This window comes from Hyla sarda, chromosome 6, assembly GCF_029499605.1.
Source record: "Hyla sarda isolate aHylSar1 chromosome 6, aHylSar1.hap1, whole genome shotgun sequence".
Taxonomy (NCBI): Eukaryota; Metazoa; Chordata; class Amphibia; order Anura; family Hylidae; genus Hyla; species Hyla sarda.
This window is the reverse complement of record NC_079194.1, coordinates 183,911,800-183,938,119: the sequence shown is the minus strand read 5'-3', so window position 1 is coordinate 183,938,119 and position 26,320 is coordinate 183,911,800. Positions and strand designations below refer to the sequence as shown.

Below are 26,320 nucleotides of genomic sequence, written 5' to 3'. Positions count from 1 at the left end.
CCACCCCCACATGTGATCCCATTTTGGAAATTAGACCCCTCACAGAATTTAGTAAGGGGTGCAGTGAGCATTTACACCCCACTGGCGTTTGACAGATCTTTGGAACGGTGGGCTGTGCAAATGAAAAAATTCTCATTTTCACGGTCCACTGTTCCGAAAATCTGTCAGACACCCGGGGGGGGGGGGAAATGCTCACTGCACCCCTTATTACATGAGGGGTGTAGTTTCCAAAATGGGGTCACATGTGGGGGGGGGGGGGGGGTCAATTGCTCTGGCACAACGGGGGGGCTTTGTAAACACACATGGCCTTCAATTCTGGACAAATTTTCTCGATCCCCCTGATTTTCCAGGTCACTCGAGACCAGTATGACCCGGAATCGCCGGTCTGAATTGACCGGAGATTTCCAGCGATCACCGACATGGGGGGGTCTCAAGACCCCCCCTGGGTATATGAATGGGATGCCTGCTGATAGTTATCAGCAGTCATCCCGGTCCGGTACCCGACCGGCTAGTGGCGGGGACCGGAATTCCCATGGACGTACCCATACGTCTTTAAGGACTCAGGATGTAAGGTGTATGCATACGCCCTGATTCCTGAAGAGGTTAAATTACCAAAAATGTCTACTTACCCCTGTTGCTGCACGCTACATGATAAGGAGAATTGTGTCTCTATTATGTTCCCATAACAATCATAATGCTTTAACTTGGGTTGTGTTAACACTTCTATGGCCAGAATAGTGCATGCATAAATAACCAATTTCAACACCTCAAAGTGGTTTTGCGGTAGCTGCATTACAAGAGCAAACAAACTAACTGACAGGCAATATCTCTTACAACCCTAAATAAGACAAATCAACTAACTTTATTAGTGAAGAAAAAAAAAGGTAACAATGGATGTTTAGTAGTAGGCTTTTGTTACGTGAGGTCAAGCATTTAACATGTTATGATTAAAAGTACAATGTTTCATACCTTTTTCCCAGTTTGTTTCTCCACCATGTCGTAGCTGAGAGAAAATTCTTCTGGCTGTGGTGTTTTAGAACACCCACCCTTGGGCATCGTTTTGCCTTGCTTATTTGGCCTTCATTTATGCCCCTATCGCTTCGTCATCAACGGTCTGAAATAGAAAAAGGAATAATAAAAGCAGGTCATTTTTAAAACTTGCACATGATTGCAGCTCTATTGCATACCACAGCTATCTACAAATATCCTGCTGAAAACATGTACAATTTTAAACATTATGTTTAAAAGAAACAAGATGGTCAAACATGAACAAAACAGTATGGGTTTGTTTACACGTGTAGTGAACACTGCAGATTTGATGCTGTGTTAATCAACATAAATAGCTGAACGCAGCATCAATTCTGCAGTGTACACAGTACAAAACACAGACCGTAAAATTGGTATAAAACAGTAACTTCACAACATTAAATGCAACAAAGAAATGAACCTGATTCCATTAGTGAACGTGAATATAATATATTGACAGACTGTTAACTGCTTTACCAGAATAGAGTGCAAGTGAGCCATGAAGCATGGTGGGGAGAATTTATCACTCATTTTGTCGTTTAAAGACTTTGTATTGAGACTTCTCCTTTAGAAGCTTTCTAAAATTGTGTAGCTATACCATAACCTGGTTACCATTTTGTACTGAAAAAATTTACCATGTGTGATTTGTCGTGATTTGTGTACTAGCACCATATTAATTACATGCCAGGTAACCATAAACTTTGTACACACACACTGTCAACGCACATAAAAGGTGTAGAAAAATCAATCAAGATTTCATGTACTACACAGGTTTATACCTAATGAATATTTGAATATGGTTATTATTGATTAGCAAAGGCTATAGATTTATTAACTGAACAATTTTTTTCAGCTATTTTGTAAGTAGATTTTACCGTGGGTTGTTGTATCAAAAGTGTAAAAAAGTTAATGCCATTTAACCCTTTCCCTGATAAAAGTCCAAGTAAATAAATATAAAACGTATGTGGTATCGCCGCGTGCGGAAATGTCCGAACTATAAAAATATATCCTTAATTAAACCGCCCGGTCAATGGCGTACGCACAAAAAAATTCCAAAGTCCAAAATAACATTTTTGTTCACTTTTTATATAATGAAAAAGTGAATAAAAAGCAATAAAGTCCGATCAATACAAAAATGGTACCACTAAAAACTTCAGATCAATGATCCCTCATACCGCCCCATACACGGTAAAATAAAAAAAAAGTTATAGGGGTCAGAAGATAATTTAACCCCTTAACGACGCAGGACGTATATTTACGTCCTGCGCCGGCTCCCGCGATATGAAGCGGGATCGCGCCGCGATCCCGCATCATATCGCGCCGGTCCCGGCGCTAATCAACGGCCGGGACCCGCGGCTAATACCACACATCGCCGATCGCGGCGATGTGCGGTATTAACCCTTTAGAAGCGGCGGTCAAAGCTGACCGCCGCTTCTAAAGTGAAAGTGACCCGGCTGCTCAGTCGGGCTGTTCGGGACCGCCGCGGTGAAATCGCGGCATCCCGAACAGCTGATCGGACACCGGGAGGGCTCTTACCTGCCTCCCCGGTGTCCGATCGACGAATGACTGCTCCGTGCCTGAGATCCAGGCAGGAGCAGTCAAGCGCCGATAATGCTGATCACAGGCGTATTAATGCACGCCAGTGATCAGCATTAGAGATCAGTGTGTGCAGTGTTATAGGTCCCTATGGGACCTATAACACTGCAAAAAAAATGTAAAAAAAAAAGTGTTAATAAAGGTCATTTAACCCCTTCCCTAATAAAAGTTTGAATCACCCCCCTTTTCCCATAAAAAAAATAAAACAGTGTAAAAAAAATAAAAAATAAACATAAGTGGTATCGCCACATGCGTAAATGTCCGAACTATAAAAATATATCATTAATTAAGCCGTACGGTCAATGGCGTACGTGGTCAACCACGGTTTTAGGTCCGGTTGTAAAAGCGCATACGGCCGGTCGGCTCATTGAAGTGAATGGCATACGGGAGCGCATACGGTCACACACGGGAGCGCGAGCTTTTAGCTCGTCCCTGCCGTATGCGCTCCCGTATGGGACAAAACGTAGTGTGGACCCAGCCTAAGTAGGGTATCATTTTAACCGTATGGACCTACAGAATAATGATAAGGTGTAATTTTTACCGAAATATGCACTGCGTAGAAACGAAAGCCCCCAAAAGTTACAAAATGGCGTTTTTTTTCCGATTTTGTCGCACAATGATTTTTTTTTCCGTTTCGCTGTGCATTTTTGGGTAAAATGACTAATGTCACTGCAAAGTAGAATTGGCGACGCAAAAAATAAGCCATAATATGGATTTTTAGGTGGAAAATTGAAAGGGTTATGATTTTTAAAAGGTAAGGAGGAAAAAACGAAAGTGCAAAAACGGAAAAACCCTGAGTCCTTAAGGGGTTAAAATGTATACATTTTCCTGCATGTACCGTATTTTCCGCCGTATAAGAGGCACTTTTTCTTCCCCAAACTGGGGGGGGGGGGAGTCGGTGCGTCTTATACGGCGAATACACCCCTATCGCGGCGGTCCCTGCGGCCATCAACGGCCGGGACCTGAGGCTAATACAGGACATCACCGATCGCGGTGATGCCCTGTATTAACCCTTCAGACGCGGCGATCAAAGCTGACCGCTGTGTCTGAAGGGAAAATGACACTAACCCGGCTGTTCAGTCAGGCTGTTCGGGACCGCCGCGATTTCACCGCGGCGGTCCCGAACAGCCCGACTGAATAGCCGGGTTAGTGCTTACAGGACACGGGGAGGGACCTTACCTGTCTTCTCTGTTCAGGGATCCCCTGTATGGCCGGCGCTCTCCTTCCTCGTCATCACGTCGTCGCGTACGTGCGTCGGCGTGCGTAGCGACGTGATGACGGCAACGGAGAGCGAGGATACCCGGCTGGCAGCAGAGACGTTCCAGAGCGACGGAGACACGGCGACAGCGATGGAGCGACATCCAGGGCAGCGGTGATGGGTCCGGAGCGGCGGGGACACGCGAGTATTACCTCCTATGCAGTGGTCTTCAATCTGCGGACCTCCAGATGTTGCAAAACTACAACTCCCAGCATGCCCGGACAGCCAACGGCTGTCCGGGCATGCTGGGAGTTGTAGTTTTGCAACATCTGGAGGTCCGCAGGTTGAAGACCACTATTGGGTTCAAAATCTTTAATTTTTTAGATTTTGCACCTAAAAATAGGGTGCGTCTTATACGCCGGTGCGTCCTATAGGGCGAAAAATACGGTAGTTATGATTTTTTACAGAAGTACGACAAAATCAAACCTATTTAAGTAGGGTATCATTGAAATCGTATGACCTACAGAAGATAAGACGTCATTTTTACTGAAAAATGTACTGCGTAGAAACGGAAGCCCCCAAAAGTTACAAAACGGCGTTTTGATTGAATTTTAGTCCCATCCCTTTTCCCATTTTTCAAAACAAAACACACGTTTTGGCACAGTCTTGTGCATAATTGTTTAATCTATTTAACAATCACATTCCTGATCCTAATGGCGTAAACTCAAAAAGAATTCCCAAATGTCAAAATTGCTGATTTTTGATCTAAAAAAAAAAAAAAAATGTAAATAAAAACTGATCCAAGTCATATATAGGCAAACCCTTTTTTGTCTTTGGTATAATTGAAATTGTACTGACCCATAGAATAAAAGGTAGCATGTCACTTTTACCATACTGTGAAAAAAAAAATATAATACATACATATATATATATATATATATGCCCCCAAAAATTGCGCAATTCTATAATTCTACCTTAAATTATTTGTTTCGCCTCTGTAACACAGTGATAAAGAGCGCCAATGCAAAGTACAACTTGTCCTGCAAAAAATAAGCCCTAATACAACTGACAGTGAGGGGTGAATATTAGTTTTACCAGCAGAAAAGTTTTCACATTATAAATGCAAGGAGCCACCTGAAATGCAGCTTCAGGGCAGAGCGGGATTTCTGTATTGAAATACAGATAAAGGTGAAACTAAAAAAAAAAAAAAAAAAAAAAGAAAGAAAGAAAAAAAAAACTAGCCCAAAAATGTAACACTTTGGAGGAGGGATTTACTAATATTGTGGGGTTGCATTTCTTATGTTTTGTTCCTCAGTGTAAAATTCTTCACAACTGTGTCTCACATTATCCAGAATTTGGGTGCATATCAAATTGTAGTGAACTGCACCCAAGTCTCTCACGTACATCACAGGGTTAATCTTTAACTCACAGGTTTAACCAAAAAATTTCTGATTATAAGGGGCACCTGACGTGAGGAATAAAGATGAGCGAACTTACAGTAAATTCGATTCGTCACGAACTTCTCGGCTCGGCAGTTGATGACTTTTCCTGCGTAAATTAGTTCAGCTTTCAGGTTCTCCGGTGGGCTTGAAAAGGTGGATACCGTCCTAGGAAAGAGTCTCCTAGGACTGTATTCACCTTTTCCAGCCCACGGGAGCACCTGAAAGCTGAACTAATTTATGCAGTATAAGTCATCAACTGCCGAGCCGAGAAGTTCGTGACGAATCAAATTTACTGTAAGTTCGCTCATCTCTAGTGAGGAACGCAAGGACATTGCCGTCCCCTTAATCAGCAATGTATTCTGGCCGGCATTTATCACTGTAGGTGCAAGTGAAGAATTTTTCTACACTTTGTGTGCTGGTAATGTGTAGGATTGGTCACAGAGCATTTGATAACTTTTGTGCAGGTCACATTTTCTGAAATTTCTATCTTCACATACACCAAAAAGCTAAGCTAAGTCTGGGCTGGTGTAGTTTTAGAGAAATTTCAGTGGCTTTGCACCTTTTTTGTGCCTTTTTACCAAAAGGCGCAGTTAATAAAACTCTTCCATATCATGTGTATTGACAAAATCAGTGGATTGCAACTCTAAATCCGCAGAACTGTGTAAACCAAAAGGCGCAAATAAACCCTGCTTGCGCCTTTTCTAGACAAAAAAACAGTCAAAACACAATGATAAATGTCGGCCTCTGTTCATTCTTTAATCAGAAATCTAGACTTTTCATGGCAGTGTCCTCCATAGAAATTGTGCAGTGCGAATGGTGCAGCAGAATATCCCCCTGAAAACCACGGGAAACTGCTGCACTGAATTCTGATCAGATACTCTGAACGTACCCTTTGGATCTGCTCTTCTGTAGTGTAAACATACCCTGTGTATTTTACGCTGCCGAGCTCCCGCCGAAGGACCCCTACAGGGTGTCTTTAGATGTGCCTGCTCGGAACGTCACAACGCCGCTATGAGCAGACACACGGCTGCGATGTGTACTCAAGCATGTGCATGGCGACTTGCACATCGCACCCTTGTAGGAGTCCTTCAGTGGCGGATCTGCAGCATAAAATATGCTGTGGGTCCGCCGCCAAAGGACCGCTGCATGGTGGCTTTATATGTGCCTGCTCGGAGCGGCAATACGCTGCTAAGAGTAGACACACTGCGATGTGCGAGTCGCAGCGCGCATGTGCAGTACTCTCACATCGCAGCTGCTCTATGCCAAGCTCATGGAGCAGGGGGAGCGGCCATGATGTGTGTGAGCACACTGCGCATGCGCGGCGACTTGAACATCGATTCAATAAGTCTGCTTGTAGCGGAGTATTGCCACTATGAGCAGGCGCATGTAAAGCCACCATGCAGGGGTCCTTCAGTGTCGGATCTGCAGCGTAAAATACGCTGTGGGTCCGCTCGTGTGAACATATCCTTAAGGTCTACTCACAGAATGTTCCACATGTTGAATTTCACACAGATTCCGCCTCAAATTAAAGCCCAACAGACTTCTATGGGATTCCGCACTCCCATTCATACTTCTGAATTTCCACGTGCAGATTCTGCACCAATTCCGCAAAAGCCAGAAACCACCCAAATTAATGCAGAAATGGAATTTGTGTGGATGTGCTGAAATTCTGCCGTGTTAGACCCTTATGATGAAAGGCACAATATACTGTACTAACGTTACTAACTGCAATGAAAAATAAAATGAAAATAAGATACGCAAGCCCAATTTGATGGGCCAACCCGTGTTGCAGTAATGTCTGCGTGCTGGCTGAACCTGCAAAGCTCACTTCGCACAGGAGTTGCCGCAGGGAAGCCCTGTGTGTCTGCTCATAGGAGAATGTGCAACATTTTTCCCGCTGTGCAGCGTGAACAACGCCGTGTATACACAATGGCCCTTATTTACTTAGAGTGTTGTGTAGTTTTCTTTGTGGGTTTTAATCCCCTACAATTTATTTTCCACGGTATTTACTAAGGTTTTCCTACATGTTCAACTTTCCCTCCACTTTGCATCTTTTACACATGCTCTGATCTGTCGGGTTTTCCTCAGCTCAAATCCACCACATTTTATGTGGAAACCTTAGTAAATATGTTGGGTTTTCCAGAAAATTTCGGGGACACGCCCATTTTCAGACACCATGCCCCCTTTCCCAGTAACCACGCCCATTTATGGGACAATTTCTGGCGCAATGCAACAGAATCTGGCGCACAATGTCGGGTTTGCAATAGTAAATGAGGGCCAATGTGTGACCTTACCCAAAAATAAAAATAAAAAAAGACACCTAAGCAAGGACATTCCTCCTTTTCTCAAAGACTAATGTAAATTGTAGGTTTCATTCAAATTTTCTGGTGCATGTGACAATTTTGGCGCACAGGCAATACGCCACAACCCGACAAAACAATTTGAAGGTTTCACAATAAAAATAAATAAATAAATTAAAAAAACAGCAGAATGGTAATGCTAAGTTGTGGTGCACAGCTTGCAGCTAGATGAATGTACGATGGACACTGGTGGTAATAACCTCCAGTGGTTTCATACTGTGTATTTTTCAGTAGCACATAACACATGGTTTAGGGAAATATTTAGAATTCTAAGCAAATTTACAGCATCTTCATGGTGCCTTTTAGCTTGACAAAGCGATTATTTCTCTACTATGCAAGCGCTGCACGCCAACACAGAATGACAAAAGACTGTACAGGCTGGGCAGTGTTGCCAGAAAACCGGGTCAAGAATAAAAACATGGCTTCAACGAACATTTATGTACATGTTGTAACGTGACGCGAAGTGCTGCCTAGAACAAGGAAAAACTAGAAAAAAAAATCTAGGTTTTATAGCCACCGAAGGCTCATAAGGAGCAGAATGACAAAGCCTCACATCCCAACAAATATGTATGCTGTATGCACAAACCCTACACATATGCACCTGCAGTCCCTTTGTATGTATAAACAATGTTTCTTCACACAAATTAGTGAGAAGAGACTTCTATAGGTTCAATATCAAAGGGGTAACTCTGGGAACTTTTAATATCAGGAAGTAGACCAAGACTCCATACACACTGCTGCTCTACCTATCATTGATTGAGGCAGGACATCGCGCGGCCCGCTGTCTTAGTACAATGATCATTTGTGTGACCTTGAGCAGGAAAACCTTTAACTATCTTAATACTCAACAAATCAGTCCATTAGGGGGAACGCAGGTCTTTAATAGCTGTAACTTACTTCACAAGTATGTTCTCAGGTAAAGGATCTTCTGCATATTTTGTGCAGTTGATTTTGCTACAAGATGTGCAGCAGATCCTGTACCTGTGAACGTACCCTAACAGGGCAGCCTGATATATCAAGCTTGACTGTGACTGGGAAGATTGACTGGGACACAATCTTTTTATTTAAAAAAAAAAAAAAACAGCAAGGACAGAGAATACACCACCTACCAGAGAGGCAGGCTGAGCACATGTTCCAGCATATTACAACTAGTTGCCCAGCAACTGTAGTGTACTGATCCTCTCACCATGGGGATGGGCTCAAGTATTTCCTGCCAGAGCTGCAGGTTGTCATCATTGATGTAGACAATTTGCTGCAAACCAATGTGCTGGCTTACATCCAATCCTTAAAAAATTAAATATATCACTGCAGCTGGATGGGTGTGGATGAACAGTGCACTTCCATGAAAAACTAAATACAAATGCTAAAAACTTTTTTCTGAACCAACAGACCAGCTGCAATGAAAAACAACTATGTCAACAATCTATGGCTATTATACATCACGCCTCCCTAACTAGAAAGGTGGTATATTTTTCTAGAAGGGATTAAACAAACCAGATTCATTCATTTGGACCCTGCAGGTTTTAAATGGACACTGTCAAATAAAAACTTTATGTTGTACATCATGGCAAAAAAAGTTTTTCTACTCTAATAAAATGTAAATAAATAAATAAGTAAAGAAAACAGCCTTTGAAAACTCCACCACTAGGGGTCCCCATGCCTCCTTGGACCTGAGTCCCACAGCTGCATGAGCATGTCCAAGGGTCATGGACATGAGATGGCTAACTGACAAGGCTGCAGGAGGAACACCGCTTGCAGCAACACTGCTGTAACAGTTTTACATATCATGTGCCTCCAGCTGTTGCAAAACCAACTCCAAGCATGTCTGGATAGTCTCGGCATGCTGGGAGTAGTAGTTTTGCAAAAGCTGTAGGCATACCACTAAACCTTTGCACTAAATTAAGAAGATGTAAGTTACACACTCTCCATATTGTCTTTGGTGGTACAGGCAATCTCCAATAATCATTGTGGGTGGGTGTGTGTGTGTATACATGTACGGCATAAGAGAGAGGAAAGGGTTACAGAGCAGGACTGCCAGGCTCGCTCCAAGAGCAGCGAGTCAGCAGAGTGAGGGAGAGGGATGAGTCATCATAACAGTGCAGGCAAGAGAAGGACACGCCCCCTCCCTCTGGGAATATGGAAAAGACAGTGGGCACCTGTAATATGCCATTTACAATAAAATATCGGTAATGTACATGATCAGGATGAGGTACTAAGTAACATAAATGTTTTGTTTTTTGTGGGATCTGAAAGGTACGCTTTAATTATATAAATATATTGGCCCAGATTTATCAAAGTTTGCAGAGCTTATTTTCCCGTATATATTTGGCACAACTCCGCTTATTTGCCACTTTTTTTGTTTACATCCCACCGCTCAACTTGACATCTTACTCATGTAGACTTATTTTCACCTTTCACTTTCCAGTGCACCCTGATTTATCAACTGCAGCTGTCGCAGATCTAGGCGCATCTGATTAAAAAGCTCCAAGAATCTACACCAGCTTGAACCTTGCTTATGTTTCTGCTTTAACTACCTGATAACAGATCACACTGATTTACATCCCCACCTTGTCTCCTACCCGCCCGCGCCACACATCTCACGTCTGCCTGCTATTTGTTGCAAGACTGCAACTCCTGACAAAGCGATCATATACGAAAACGCATTCTGGGTTTGAGGTGAGAGATGCGCTCTAGGTGCTGTGGTCATATGCTGCTATCCCTTTTCATTGCTGGTTTACTGTTGCATTGTATTTTACTGCATTGTCCCTGTTCACGCTGCCTGTCTGGGAGACTACAGTCCCATCTCCCACAGACATCCCCACCATATAGCAGTCTTTGTATGACCCTTTTCTCCATCAGTCCTGTCTATATATTTTCTTAAATAATTATGTTACTTTGCACCTATGCTGTTTGTACCATCCAGCTTTATTATTGTATTAGCACTCTCTACCTTACCACTTCTTCCTGAGTCTTTGTGGTACCAGTTCAACTCCATGTTTTTTACGTGTTTTTATATGTCCATTTTGTGTATTTAATAAAGTATGTTTAACTTTCGTTACTAACCCTGTCGTTTGGTCTCCTTTTTGGTGTGTAAGACTACAACTCCCAGCATGCCCTTACAGTAAGGGCATGCTGGGAGATGTAGTCTTGTAGCAGGCGGGAGATGTGCGGCACGGTCAGGTAGGAGACAGGCGGAAAATATGAAATTACAGTGATTTTCTGATCACCACCAGCCAGGGAGCGGAGCACATTACCACCCTCTTCCCTGACTTGCACGACTACAACTCCCAGTATGTCCTTACAGTTTCGAGACACATTGTACTTTATATTAGTGATTGATTTTTGTTGACACATAAAGCGATTTTTGTGAAAAATTCTAAAATATTGTGAAAAAAAAAAAAATAATAATAATTTCTCTATGTTTGAAACTCTACTTGAAAGAGAAATTGTCATGCCAAATAAATTTAGTGATTAATTCACATTCACAGCATGTCTACTTTATGTTGGCATCATTTGTTAAACATTCTTTTACTTTTTTTACAACATTAGAAGGCTTATATAATTATGAGCATCTTTCTAAAAAAAAAAAGTTTAAAAACAACGTGTATATATAATTATTTATTTATTTTTTACTTCTGTACAACAGCTCCCCCTAGTGTGTAGTGCACAAAACATGCAGTAACAGGTTTGGGACACTAGGGGGAGCTGTTAAGATGGCTGGCTATCAGTGATAGCCACCATCTTACCGGGTGTGGTGGGATGCCACGAGTAGCTGCCAGTATTTGCATGACGTACATGTACGTCATAGGCCGGGAAAACCTTCCCCGTCAGGACATGTGTGTGTCATGGGGTCGGGAAGGGGTAAACCTATTTTTCTTTACTTTTTTTCCTCATGTCAGATCCGTGTATCCTGTGGAATACTTTGGATTCATTTGACTGCAACTATGATCAGCGTTTTTTTTTTCTTTCTGTTTAATGTTAATAAAATGTTTAATGAGTGCTTTTGGGGGAGTGTTTTTTGGAATAAAACTTTTTTTAAACCTGTTGTGTTTTTTTTAATTTACTTGACAGGCTTAGTAGTGGAAGCATTCTTATAGACTGAGTCGATTACCTAGCTGGAGCTTAGCGTTAGCCATAAAAACAGCTAGTGCTAACCCCCAATTATTACCCCAGTACCCACTGCCACAGGGGTGCCAGGAAGAGCCAGTACCAACAGGCCCGGAGCGTCAAAAATAGCGCTCCCGGGCCTATGCGGTTACAGGCTTGCGTTATTTAGGCTGGGGAGAGCCAGTAACAATGATCCTTTCCCACCCTGGTAATGTCAGGCCGTTACTGCTTGGTTGGTATTTGGCTGAAAATAAAAATAGGGGGAACCCTATGCGTGATTTTTTTGTTTGTTTTTTTTCTCCATCTTTGTGCAAAAAAAATAAAAAAAAATAAAAAAAAGCATAAGGTTCCCCCTATTTATATTCTCAGCCAAATACCAAGCAGCAACAGCCTGACATTACCAGGGTGGGCGAGGACCATTGTTACTGGCCCTCCCCAGCCTAAATAATGCCAGCCTGTTACCGCCTAGGCCAGGGAGCGCAATTTTTGATGCACCGGGCCTGTTGGTACCGTCTCTGCCCGACACCCCTGTGGCAGTGGGTACTGGGTTAATAATTGGGTGTTAGCACTAGCTGTTTTTGTGGCTAACACTAAGCCTGGCTTAGTAATGGACTCCCTCTATAAGAAGGCCTACACTATTAAGCCTGTAAATTAAATACATTTAAAAAAAACACAAGAAAAATGTTATTCCAAAAAAACACTACCCTAAAAGCCCTCGTGAACCATTTTAATAACATTATTAAAAAAAATAAAAATAAAAAACACTGGTCACCGTAGTCCTCCGAATGTAAAGTAATCCACAGGATACACGGATCTGAAATTAGAAAATAATTTTTTTTTTTTTGTACATTTAGGGGGAAAATAAAATACACACATATATATCACACTTTTCAAAGCTGCAAATTGGTGTTCTGAAGTCATTTATTGGTTTTTCCTTATGTGTGCTAAAAAAAAAAAAAATGGTATTCAAAAAGTGATTTATTGGTTTTTGCTTAGGTAAGCAAAATTTAAACAAAATGTATTGTACCTATTGATGTCAGTTGCCAGGTACCGGCCCACTAAGTGGTGTACTCCCCGCAGTCAAAACAAAAAATAAGTAACTATGTGAGAATAAATTATAGTTAGGGAAGTGCTAAATAAAACTTAACATTTATTAATGCTAGATAAAGGAAAGGTCATAAAATCACTCAATAGTGATGTATTATGAATCAGACAATACATAGTTACATAGTTAGTATGGTTGAAAAAAGACATACGTCCATCAAGTCTAACCAGGGAATTGAAGGGAAGGGTGTAAGGGGATAAGGGAAAGGGATGTAGTTTTATAATTCTGCATAAGCATTAATGTTATTTTGTTCCAGGAATGTATCTAACCCTGTTTTAAAGCTGTTAATTGTTCCTGCTGTGACCAGTTCCTGAGGTAGACCGTTCCATAAATTCACAGTCCTCACGGTAAAGAAGGCGTGTCGCCCCTTTAGACTAAACCTTTTCTTCTCCAGACGGAGGGAGTGCCCCCTCGTCCTTTGGGGGGGTTTAACCTGGAACAGTTTTTCTCCATATTTTTTGTATGGGCCATTTATATACTTATATACGTTTATCATATCCCCCCTTAAACGTCTCTTCTCAAGACTAAACAATTGTAACTCCTTTAATCGCTCCTCATAGCTAAGATGTTCCATGACCCTTATTAGTTTAGTCGCGCGTCTCTGCACCCTTTCCAACTCCGCAGTGTCCCTTTTACGAACAGGCGACCAAAACTGAACAGCATATTCCAGGTGAGGCCGTACCAATAAATCAGTGTCTCCAATGAGACACTGATTTATAAAGAGTAGAATCACTGTTAATAAATCTCCTGAAGTGTCAAGGAGAAAGAGAGTACCCCTTTTAGCACAAAAGAAGAAAGTCCAACGCGTTTCTAGCGCCACTGTCTTTACAGCGCCGTCCTCAGGGGATTTTTAGGGGATTATCTATAGCCCCACGGCAAGGTATAGAAGTAATTCATGAATACACTTAATTATACATGTATCCCAAACACGCATATGCCGTCTCCTGGGCTTAAATTATGAAATCAGCAAATACAGGATTCTGGTCGGTACCTGAAAAAAAGTGACATACCAAAAATCAATTCTGAGTCCAAGATCAATCCTGCAAAATAAAGAATGGCCACATACCGTATATACTCCAGTATAAGCCGACCCGAGTATAAGCCGAGACCCCTAATTTCAACCCCAAATCCCAGGAAACGTTATTGACTCGAGTATAAGCCTAGGGTGGGAAATACATCATCCCCCCGTCATCATCCAGACCCGTCATTAACATCCTCATCATCACCGCCTGTCATCATCCAGACCCTCATCATCATCACCTGTCATCATCCCCTTGTCATCATCCCCACCCCCTTCATCATCCCCTTGTCATCATCCCCACCACCCTTCATCATCCCACCCCCCCTTCATCATCCTCTTGTCATCATCCCACACCCCCCCCCTTCATCATCCGCCCTCAGTGGTCTTCAACCTGCGGACCTCCAGAGGTTTCAAAACTACAACTCCCAGCAAGCCCGGGCAGCCATCGGCTGTCCGGGCTTGCTGGGAGTTGTAGTTTTGAAACCTCCGGAGGTCCGCAGGTTGGAGACCACTGCGGCCTTCAACATCATCCAGCCCCCTCTCACCCCCCTTTAGTTCTGAGTACTCACCTCCGCTCGGCGCTGGTCCGGTCCTGCAGGACTGTCCGGTGGGATAGTGGTTCCGGGCTGCTATCTTCACCGGGGGCGCCTCTTCTCCGCACTTCCGGCCCGGAATAGAGGCGTTGCCTTGACAATGACGCAGAAGTACGTTGGCAATGAACGTACCTCTGCGTCGTTGTCAAGGCAACGTGACTATTCTGGGGCCGGGCCCGAAGCGCTTAGAAGAGGCCTCCCCGGTGAAGATAGCAGCCCGGAACCACTATCCCACCGGACCACCTCCTCTCTGGACAGTCCTGCAGGAACGGACCAGCTCCGAGCGGAGGTGAGTACTCAGAACTAAAGGGGGGGGTGAGAGGGGGCTGGATGATGTTGAAGGCCGCAGTGGTCTTCAACCTGCGGACCTCCGGAGGTTTCAAAACTACAACTCCCGGCTTCACTCGAGTATAAGCAGAGGGGGGTGTTTTCAGCATGAAAAATCGTGCTGAAAAACTCGGCTTATACTCGAGTATATACGGTAGCTCTCCGTACTCACTCAGGTTAATCATCCTGTTCCTGAAAAATAAAACATAGGATCCCTATCAGTGAGTACCTGTGGAGAGTCCGTACCTGGAAAGGAATGTGTCATGTAACACTTACGTTTACCGCTGATTCATTCCTGTTTCTGTCCGGGAGCGCTGCCCTCTGCATTGGCAGAGATGCCGGCTTGTTTCTGCCTGGCGCGCGCTCTGCCGGAAGCAAGGCAGCGTCTGTCCTCATATCCGGTATCGGTCGTGTGTCATCCTGATGCGCTCTTGGGCCCTGCCCATTGCCCGGAGCGTCGTTATTCGCCGCGATCATAACAGATCGCAGGAGACTGGATGCGCTGACCGAGATAGGTATGGGAAGAGATTCTCACTAAGGTATTCTCACTAAGGTAAGCAAAATTTATCAACCCCCTATGATAGTATGATAAATGTGCATAAGCAAAAGGGAAAAAAATGCCTACAGAACTTTCTTACCAAAGCAACGATGATAAGTCCCCCATTTTCTTTTGCAGAAAAAAGTGGTTACCCAAGCAAGATTATAAGCCTGGGTTCACATTATGGAGCTCTGTTCGCTGATTCCATTATTTTGAAAGGTTTTTTGCATGCATTTTGTTCCAGTTAAACTCAAGTTAAATAAAGGAATCACCGAACAGAGCTCCATAACTGAGCTCCACACGATGATGTGAACCCAGCCTTATAGTCGAGCGTTACGCTCTTGGGTAACCACTTTTCCTGCAAATACAAATACATTTATTGTATATATATTAAAACCTGCAGGGTGTGATGTGAACATAGCCAGCATGTACAGTGCTCTACAGGCCGAGTTTTTCAGACCCAATCTGTAGAGAAGTCCACAAGATCTCTAATTTGTAGTGATGTCCCGATAAACAATGAGGGAGATTTATCAAAACCTGTCCAGAGGAAATGTTGCCCATAGCAACTCATTTTTCAGAGGCCTTTTCAAAAGTGAAAGAAGCAATCTGATTGGTTGCTATGGGCAACTCAGCAACTTTTCCTCTGGACAGGTTTTATAAATCTCTCCCAGTGTTCAGCAACACATCATGCTAGGGATCGACTGATATCGTTTTTTTAGGGCCGATACCGATAATTGTCACCTTTCAGGACGATGCCCGCTAGCTGTTAACTTATAATGATATTTCGGTATAAGTTATCGGCTATTTCAACCCCCCCGGCGGGGCAGAAGCCGTTGCAGATCAATTATTTAAAGCAGGCGCTTTAAAATCAATGAACTACAGCGGCTTTTGCAGTGGTCTCTCGCAGCGGCGGCGTTTGACGGGGGTGGGGCATTATCGGCATGGTAATTGCTGATACCGATAATGTCCAAAATCCAGATTATCGGCCGAACCAATAATAGGTCGATGCCTACATCATGCTACATCCATTTTTTTCTTTTAAAGTGGCAGATGTGCAGTACAGATGACTAAATAGATATAGTATCAAGTCATAGGAAAGTATCCTTAAAGATGTGTCCATCATGCATGAGAGCAAGACCCCATGAGGAATATATCTGTGTGTACATATATTTTATATCATTGCCCTGTTGAATATTATAAATTAGTGGTTTCCAATCTATGGCCGTGGGGGCAACCTGGGAGTTGTAGTTTTGCAGCAGCTAGAAAGCCCTGCTGTAGGGGGAGGGGGATATGCTAGGCAACAGGAAAGGTGGCTTGTGCACATGTCCAGTATCAGCACTTATGAAGATACCAGTACTGGGACCATCTCTACAAACATTAAATAATTAAAAAAAAAAAAAATTAAATTATATTTATTATTAATTTAATTTATATATATATATATATATATATATATATATATATATATATATATATATATATTTATTTATTAGGGATGTAAGAAAAAAATAGATTCCCGCGATTGTCGCGATTTTTCACTTGCCGATACTGAATCGATTGAAAAATATTTTGAATCGATTCAGTATCGGCAAGTGAAAAATCGCTTTAGTGATGTGGAATTTGTATCTCCTGATGCACAGAAAGCATGTCCCGGGCATCAGGAGATACAAGTTCCACATTTTGTCAGTCGGATCTGACACGGCGGCGGCGCTCTGGATGTATGGATCGGGCTCCGACTCGTGCCCACACCATACTCTGCGGCCCCCAGCTGATTTCAGTATCCGGGGGCCGCTGATGCATCACCGCCGCTAATATCCAGCATGCAGCGCTCTGCAGTGTGTATGGAGCGGGCTCGGGACTCGTGCCTGCTCCATACTCTGCAGCCCTCGGCTGTTCTCAGTAGCCGGGGCCGCCGCTAATAGCCAGCATGCGGCGATCGCCGCGGCTGGCTCTTAACCCTTTAGATCGCCGCTGTCAAAGCTGACAGCGGCGTCTAAAGGGAGATGTGTATGCTCTCCGTGGCTCTGTCATTGATAGAGCCTGGCCGGACCAGGCTCTATCAATGGATCGCAGATGAATGGAGTTCAATAGAATCTCTTCATGTGTCTGAGGAATCTAATGATTCCTAAAAGACTAATAAAGTGTACAAAAATAAAATAAAAATAAAGTTTTAATAAAAGCGTAAAAGACAGTTTTTTTTAAACAGAATCGGGATATATCGCGATGTAGCGTCACCTAGACGGTATCGCGATATATCGGGATATATCGAATCGCCACACTGGTATCGCGATTCAAATCGAATCGCCAAATTCTTGGTGATTCACACCCCTAATTTTTATATATATATATATATATATATATATATATATATATACATACATATACACATATATATATATATATATATATATATATATACATACACACACATATATACATACACACACATGTATACATACACACATCAGGGATGTGGAAATTCTATCGCCCGACACCCGGGACAAGTAGTCTTGGGCGCCGGGCAGGTGAATTGTTCATAGATTTAGCCCTTTATCGGGCTAGCAGGGACAGACAGACTTCCCCCTTATTTTTCTTTAATGCCGGTGTGAGGCACAGGAGCTGATGAAAGTCTACACCTCACACCAGCTCTCAGAGTGTATGGAGGGGGCAGCGGCCTCCAGCTGACTGCAGAGTCCCCTTATCTCCCCTCCCGGAGGATGGACGGAGCTCAGAAGACACAGCAGGGTGAGAGAAAGGATGTAGACAGCTCCGTGCACAGCTCCATCCCCCGCACACAGCTCTATCCCTCCCCCTCCCCCTGATCTGTCTCCATAGGACCTAATCCACCACAGGGAGGTTGCTTGTTTGCACGGGGATAACACAGAGCAGGGGGGAGGACAGAAATCTCACCTCACACCGGCGGTGACTACAGCTCTGATGTCCACTCATGGCGGCTCAGGTGAGGAGGCCGAGAATGCAGGCGGCGGCAGGAAGGGTGGTTGTATATGTATGGTGTGAGTGTATGTGTGATGTGTGTATGTAATGTGTGTATGTAATGTATGATGGGGTGTATGTATGATGTGTGCATATGTATGGTGTATATCTTTTTCCCGACCAGGGTGCCTCCAGCTGTTGCAAAACTACAACTCCCAGCATGCCCTGGGCATGCTGGGAGTTGTAGTTTTGCAACAGCTGGAGGCACCCTGGTTGGGAAACACTGGTGTATATGTATGGTGTGAGTGTATGTGTGATGTCTGTCTGTGTGATGTGTATGTAATGTATGATGTGTGTATGATGCCTAAGTGTGATGTGTATGTAATGTATGATGTCTAAGTGTGATGTGTGATGTGTGTGTGTGTGTGTGTGTGATGTGGGGTGGGCAGCGGCGGGTGTATGTGTATATGTATGGTGTGAGTGTATGTGTGATGTGTGTATGTAATGTATGATGTGTGTATGATGTCCATGTGTGATGTGTATGTAATGTATGATGTGTGTATGATGTCTAAGTGTGATGTGTGTATGTATGTAATGTATGATGTGGGGGGGCAGCGGTGGGTGTATGTATGATGTGTGCATATGTATGGTGTATATGTATGGTGTGTGTATGATGTGTGTGTGATGTGTGTATGTAATGTATGATGTGGGGGGGCAGTGGCGGGGTGTGTGTGTGTGTGTGTGTGTGTGTGTGTGTGTGTGTGTATGATATGGGGGCAGTGGCTGGTGTGTGTGTGTGTGTGTGTGTGTGTGTGTATATGTGGGCAGTGGCTGGTGCATGTATGATGTGTATGCATGAATGTTTTGTATAGGAGCGGACTGTCACGTCGGGCATTAGGGCAGTTGTGCCATCTAAATTTTATTTATTTTTAGTGGCACCCGCACTAAATTGCATCCCCAGAATCCCGCCCCCTTCATACTCACCCACCAACCAAGAGCCCCACGTATGCACGCAAACACGCCCGAACCAAAACTACAACTTCCAGCATGTTGCACCATAACAAACTGTAGAACTATAAAGTGTAACATGCTGGGAGTTGTAGTTTTGGTTCGGGTCAGCTGCAGAGCCATAGGCTGTATCAGGGCATGCTGGGTGTTGTAGTTACTAACTGTAATTCCCAGTATTCCCTGATACAGACTATGGCTCTGCAGCTGACACGAACCAAAACTACAACTCCCAGCATGTTACACAATAACCTTAACTGTACTATACAGTGCAACATGCTGCAACACCCACACAACATTAGACTGTATCAGGGCATGCTGGGAGTTATAGTTATCTAGTAACTAAATGCAACTTCCAGCATTTTCTGACACAAAATGCAGCACATAAACTGGAGAAGCAGAACACCCCCCCAGTAACACATAAGTCCCTTTTGAGACTGAAAAATAGTGATTAAAATATTTTAAAACGTGCGTATATATGTGAATAAGCCCCTTACTAATAAAAGTTTCCAATTTTCTTTAAATAAAAATAATGTACAAAAATAAACATAAGTGGTATCGCTACATGTGGAAATGTCCAGACTATTAAAATATAATGTTAATTAAACCGTACGGTGAACGGTGTCAATGTAAAATAATAGTCCAGAATTGCTCATTTTTGGTCACTTCATATGAGAAATTTTTTACGGTGATCAAAAAGTTACATCTAGACTTTTCTGGGCTTGTCTCGGGTGTAAGAGGAGCTACAGCTCTCCCTCCGCTAATAGCCTGGCATACCGCTGTCAGCAGTGTCTAAGGGAATCTTATATCCATCCCTGGTGGTCTAGTGGGGGGGGGGATCGTACTATTTTGGTTGAAATTATTTCATCTACCAGGACAAGTGGATTTTCTTGAGGGACAAGTAGATTGTGTTCCGCTTTAGTCCCTTGGACAAGTAGTTTGTTTTTTTTAATTTCCACACCCCTGCACATACACACACACACATACACACACAGTGGTCCCTCAATCGTATGTTGAGGGATCCGTGCAATGTAAAGTATAGGATGTCCCCGCCACTCCGGACCAGGTCCTCACCGCTCCCGATGCTGTCCAAGGGTCTCCCGATGCTGTCCCGCTGCTCCGGTGTCTTCTTCGCGATCCTCCGGCTTCTTCCGCATCTTCTGCAGGGTCCGGGCCTCGCTTTCTGGTGACGTTATTACGCTGCTGCACCGGGGGGGCGTGCGTAGTGACGTAATAAGGACGCCAGAAAGAGAGGCCCGGACCCTGGAGAAGATGCAGAAGACGCCGGAGGATCGCGAAGTGGACCTGGAGCAGCGGGAATAGCGAACCTGCCCGGGATGCTTAAACTTCTATCCGACAGCAGCTTAAGCATTTCGCGCTGTCTGATAGCAGTTAATGCGATAGCCCCGACATATAAAAGCATCGTATGTCGATTTGATCATATGTCGGGGCCATCGCAGGTCGGGGGGGTATATATATATACATATATACACACACACACATACACACACACACACACACACACACACACACACTACGTAGTACCCTTCCTGTCACTTGTTCGCTGACCCCGTATAAGCGCTTGTGCTTGGCCTCGTCCTGCCTTCGGCATTCCGTTTCTCTTCTGTATGCACTTCTGCTCTCACCTAAGTCGGAGGCGTTGCCATCCTACTGTGGGGCTTGGTAGGCCGGACTAGGCCGTCAATATTCCCCTGTGCAATGGTCTCGCTGTTTTTATCCGACTCGTAAGTCGGTAATGGCCACCAAGGCCCAGTAGACCAGTTTCAAAATTATTTCCCGTTGGTACCGAGTGCCATCGGTGCTTCACCGTTGGCATCCCTGGGTCCCTGCATCCTGCTGGAGGTGCGGACTTGCCGAGGTGACGATGACTCCTATCTGGTGGAGCTGCACAGCCCTGTCCTTCTGGAGCTCAGTTCTGTCTATTATGCAATCTGTGTCTGGTGTCTCCATCCCTCATGAACCTGGCGCGGTCCTGTTTATGTTCCCCATGTCTGCTCCTAAATTTAAACGTTCACTTCTACGATACCTCCTACAGGCGGCTAAAATGGTAATCCCACAACATTGGCGCTCCCCAGAAGCTCCTACTGTGGAGGAATGGGTTGCTGAAGTGGCTTCTACTCAACGCATGGAAGAACTGTTGGCTGTGTCCCCCCCCCCCCCCCCCCCCTGACATATCCCGTTACGCCTCCATTTGGTTGCCTTGGTCTAGGTTTTGCTCTTCTGATGCCTTTCGCTCTGGGTCCTTCTCCATTACGGCTGCTACTGGATAGTCTCAGCTTTCCCCTCCCCTCCTTCCTGCCTCAGCTGTACACCTTGTTCCTCCCACCCCTTTTGTTTGTCCTTTCTACCTTTGGTGTAGTTTTTAACTGTAATCAGTTATTCTGCAACGCCTTCCGATTTACCTTCATTCTTCCTCCCTTTTTTTTCTTCTTTTTTCTTTCTCCTCGTTTTTGCCTCTTCGGGCTGCTCTCTTTTTGTCCATACTCTTCCTCCCCTGCCCCCTTTATTCCGGTTCTCTTTCTTGCCCTTCTACGTGCTCCTCTTTTGCTTTCAACTATTCCCCCTTTATTACAACTGTTTTGCCATTTTATTCTATATTTGATACCGTTTGAGCATGGTATGTGTTATCTGGACCTATATGGTCGTTTATGTATCCTCACTGCCTTTCATTGCATGCTCTGTATATTCATGTGTACTTAATAAAAAACCTTTTTGAATTGGAAAAAATATATAAAATAATAAATAATAATAATAAATACAGTGCATAGTGAAAGTATTCGTCCCCCTTGAACTTTGTTTGAAGCCTGAAATGTGGCAAAAGGTCAAAGATATAAAACTAAGGAAGGTGAAGAATCAACAAGTGGGACACAATCATGAAGTGGAACAAAATTTATTGGATATTTCAAACTAACAAATTAACTGTAAAATTGGGCGTGCAAAATTATTCAGCCTCCTTAACCCCTTAAGGACCAAGCCCATTTTAACCTTAAAGAAGATATCCCATGCAGCAAAGAAAAAAAAAATATCTAGCCATTCCATAGTATATTCACCTACCACCTCTCTGACATGTTTGTGATTTTTTTTCCGCCCCCCATTCACCGGCTATTCAGCTCATAAATTCCAGTTACTTCCTGGTTATGGTGGCTATGCCTGTGATCTCAAAGACTACATTTCCCTGCATGCATTGCTCACATTTCCTGCTCTCAGCTGCCTGAGCAGAGAGCTTGTTACCACCCCTAACTTATGTTAGTCACTCCCACATAACACTGAGCTCCAATCATATCCCTATACAGCAGGGTGGCCACGAGGAAACAAAATGTAATCTCAGTGCTCAGAGAGAGGGACCCTGGAGTTGAAGCTGCAGTTTTACACTGTAAAATCACTCCCTCCCCCTCCTCCTCTCAATGAAACAGCTTTACAGTGGCACAATCACCTCCCCCCTTTTCTGTCCTGCACTCCTCTCTCCTAAGGGGTCAGTGCGACAACTCTACTCTCCCTCCCCTCCATTCTCAGTGTGACAGCCCTACGCTGGCAGCTCCCTCCCCTCCCCCCTCTCCTCCGTTATCAGTGTAAAAACATTAGCAAGGAGAGGGGAGAGAATCAGCCTGTTTGCTGACTCTGCTATGATCTGAATCAGCCGGCATATAGGCAGTGCTGCTCAGCCAATCACTGCAGAACAGAGGGATGACAGTGTGAATATTCATCAGATGGGAGGGGCTAAGGCAGAGCACAGGGAGCTCTCTGCAGCACAGGGGTTTTCTGGGTAATTGTCACATCACGGCCCCGGGATGCTGCTGATAACAGCCTGAATAGGGGGTCGAAAGTCATGAAAACCTGGAACAGCTGAATTTCCTGTCAGACAGAAGAATGCAGATAAAGCTTGTTTCTAAGCAGCACTGGTAATGGAAGTGATTTAAAAACCTGTATAACTTTACCTTCTGCACTAAAAGCTGAACAATTGTTTACTGTGAGACTTGTCCTTTAAGGACCAGGCCAATTTTATTTTTGCATTTTCGTTTTTTCCTCCTCCCCTTCTAAATCCATAACTACTTTATATTTCCATCTACAGACCCATATAAGGGCTTGTTTTTTGCGTCACCAATTGCACTTTAATGAAACCTCTCATTTTACCATAAAATGTACAGCGAACCCCCAAAAAATTTTTTTAGGGAGGGAATTTAAATGAAAAACACAATTTTGCACATTTTGGAGGGTTTTGTTTCCACACTATACACTTAATGGTAAAGTAAAAATTACGTGTTCATTATTCTGTGGGTCAATACGATTAAAATGATACCCATGGCTAGATACTTTTATAGTTCTGTACCGCTTAAAAAAAAATCTAAAACTTTATTTTTATTTTTTTACAAAATTCGTAATCTAAAATCGCCCTATTTTGACCACCTATAACTTTCATTTTTCCATATATAGGGCAGTATGAGGGCTCTTTTTTTTGCGGCGTCATCTGTACTTTTTTATCGATACCACATTTGCATATATAAAACTGATAATTTTCTATTAATTTTTAATAAAATGTGACAAAAAAAAAGCTGCATTCACCGTACGGGATAATCATCATTATATTTTGATAGTTTGGACACTTACGCATGCGGCGATACCAAATATGTTTATTTAAAAAATTTGCGCTTTTTGGTAGTAAAATGGGAAAAATTGACAATTTTCATTTTTATTGGGGGAGGGGATTTTTCACTTTTATTTTTTTTACACTTCATAGGGGACTATCTATAGCAATCCTTTGATTGCTAATGCTGTTCAGTGCTATGTATAGGGCATAGCACTGATCAGTATTATCTGTGATTGTGATCTTCTGCTCTCTCTCAGACTAGAGCCGAAGACCCCGGGAGACGGCCGGAGCCAGGTGAGGGGACCTCCGGCCACCATGCTTGATGATCGGATCGCCACTGCAGCGCTGCGGGGGATCCGAACATCCAAAGTACCGCACTGCCCCGATATGTATTGGCGGACATCCGCGCGATCGCGGATGTCGGCCATTACCGGTGGGTCCCCGGCTGCTGCTAGATGCTCGGACATACACGTAAATGTATGTCCTGGTGCGCGAAGTCCCGGCAAACCAGGGCGTACATTTACGTCAGTGGTCATTAAGGGGTTAAGTTAATACTTTGAAGCACCACCTTTTGCTGCGATTACAGCTGTAAGTCGCTTGGGGTATGTCTATCAGTTTTGCACATTGAGAGACTAAATTTTTGCCCATTCCTCCTTGCAAAACAGCTCGAGCTCAGTGAGGTTGGATGGAGAGCATTTGTGAACAGTGGACTTTGACTTGGCCATTCTAACACCTGGATATGTTTATTTGTGATTTATGTTTTGGATCAATGTCTTGTTGGAAGACAAATCTCCGTCCCAGTCTCAGGTATTTTGCAGACTCCATCAGGTTTTCTTCCAGAATAGTCCTGTATTTGGCTCCATCCATCTTCCCGTCAATTTTAACTTCTAACTTCTAACTTCTAATCTTCCCTGTCCCTGCTGAAGAAAAGCAGGCCCAAACCATGATACTGCCACCACCATGTTTGACAGTGGGGATGGTGTGTTCAGGGTGATGAGCTGTGTTGCTTTTACGCCAAACATAACTTTTTGCATTGATGCCAAAAAGTTCGATTTTGGTTTCATCTGACCAGAGCATCTTCTTCCACATGTTTGGTGTGTCTCCCAGGTGGCTTGTGGCAAACTTTAAATGACACTTTTTATGGATATCTTTAAGAAATTGCTTTCTTCTTGGCACTCTTCCATAAAGGCCAGATTTGTGCAGTATACGACTGATTGTTGTCCTATGGACAGAGTCTCCCACCTCAGATGTAGATCTCTGCAGTTCATCAAGAGTGATCATGGGCCTCTTGGCTGCATATCTGATCAGTCTTCTCCTTGTATGAGCTGAAAGTTTAGAGGGACGGCCAGGTCTTCGTAGATTTGAAGTGGTCCGATACTCCTTCCATTTCATTATTATCACTTTCACAGTGCTCCTTGGGATGTTTAAAGCTTGGGAAATCTTTTTGTATCCAAATTCGGGTTTAAACTTCTCCACAACAGTATATCAGACCTGCCTGGTGTGTTCTTTGTTCTTCATGATGCTCTCTGCGCTTTAAACAGACCTCTGTATAAATGCACGTGCACTGTGATAGTCTCAGAGACTTCATTACACACAGGTGGATTCTATTTATCATCAGTCATTTAGGTTAACATTGGATCATTCAGAGATCCTGACTAAACTTCTGGAGATAGTTTGCTGCACTGAAAGTAAAGGGGCTGAATAATTTAGCACGCCCAATTTTTCAGTTTTTTTTATTTGTTAAAGTTTGAAATATCCAATAAATTTCGATCCAATTCATGATTGTGTCCCACTTGTTGATTCTTCACAAAAAAATTATAGTTTTATCTCTATGTTTGAAGCCTGAACGGTGGCAAAAGGTCGAAAAGTTCAAGGGGGCCGAATACTTTCACTATGCACTGTATATGTGAATACACATGTGAATACAGTACATATGTGAATACTAAGATAACACATCCTAGATCTAAATGAATTAACTTATCGTATTAAATAATTTTGTCATTACAAAGTTGAATGTGCTGCAACAAAATCAAACAAAAATGATCAATGGAAATTATATATATGAACCCATGGAGATCTGGATATGGAGTCACACTCAAAATCAAAGTGGAAAACCACACTACAAACTGATCCAACTGTGTAATGTCCTTAAAATAGGGCTGCACGATATGGGGAAAATGTGCAATTGCGGTTTTGGGCCTAAATATTGTGATTTCGATATAATAAATGGTGAAATCCCACCATTTCATATCCAATCTCCTCCATTTTACAACTATCCACCCATTTAATGGCCACCGCCCATTTCACATCTCCCAAACCCCCCCCCCCCCCCCCCATCCATCACATTTTCCCCTCAGGGTCACATCTTTTCCCATCACATATTCCCCTAAGTCACATTTTGTACTGCAGCAATACACTGGGTTTCCCGGGCGTTTTTCAAATCTCCCACCGTATTCGGGAAA

The 26,320-nt window shown here is 43.4% G+C and overlaps 1 protein-coding gene across 4 annotated transcripts in view; it reads right to left on the bottom strand.

Annotated features, from left to right (window-relative positions):
• Positions 1 to 26,320, bottom strand: part of ANKRD11 (ankyrin repeat domain containing 11) — a 421,326-nt gene that overhangs the window by 215,319 nt on the left and 179,687 nt on the right. For all 4 annotated transcript variants that reach the window (XM_056526022.1, XM_056526021.1, XM_056526025.1 and 1 more), the window contains one exon: positions 970 to 1,114. In XM_056526022.1, coding sequence (XP_056381997.1) covers positions 970 to 1,056 — 87 coding nt within the window. In that variant the 5' untranslated portion in view covers positions 1,057 to 1,114. The remainder of the gene's footprint in view (positions 1 to 969; positions 1,115 to 26,320) is intronic.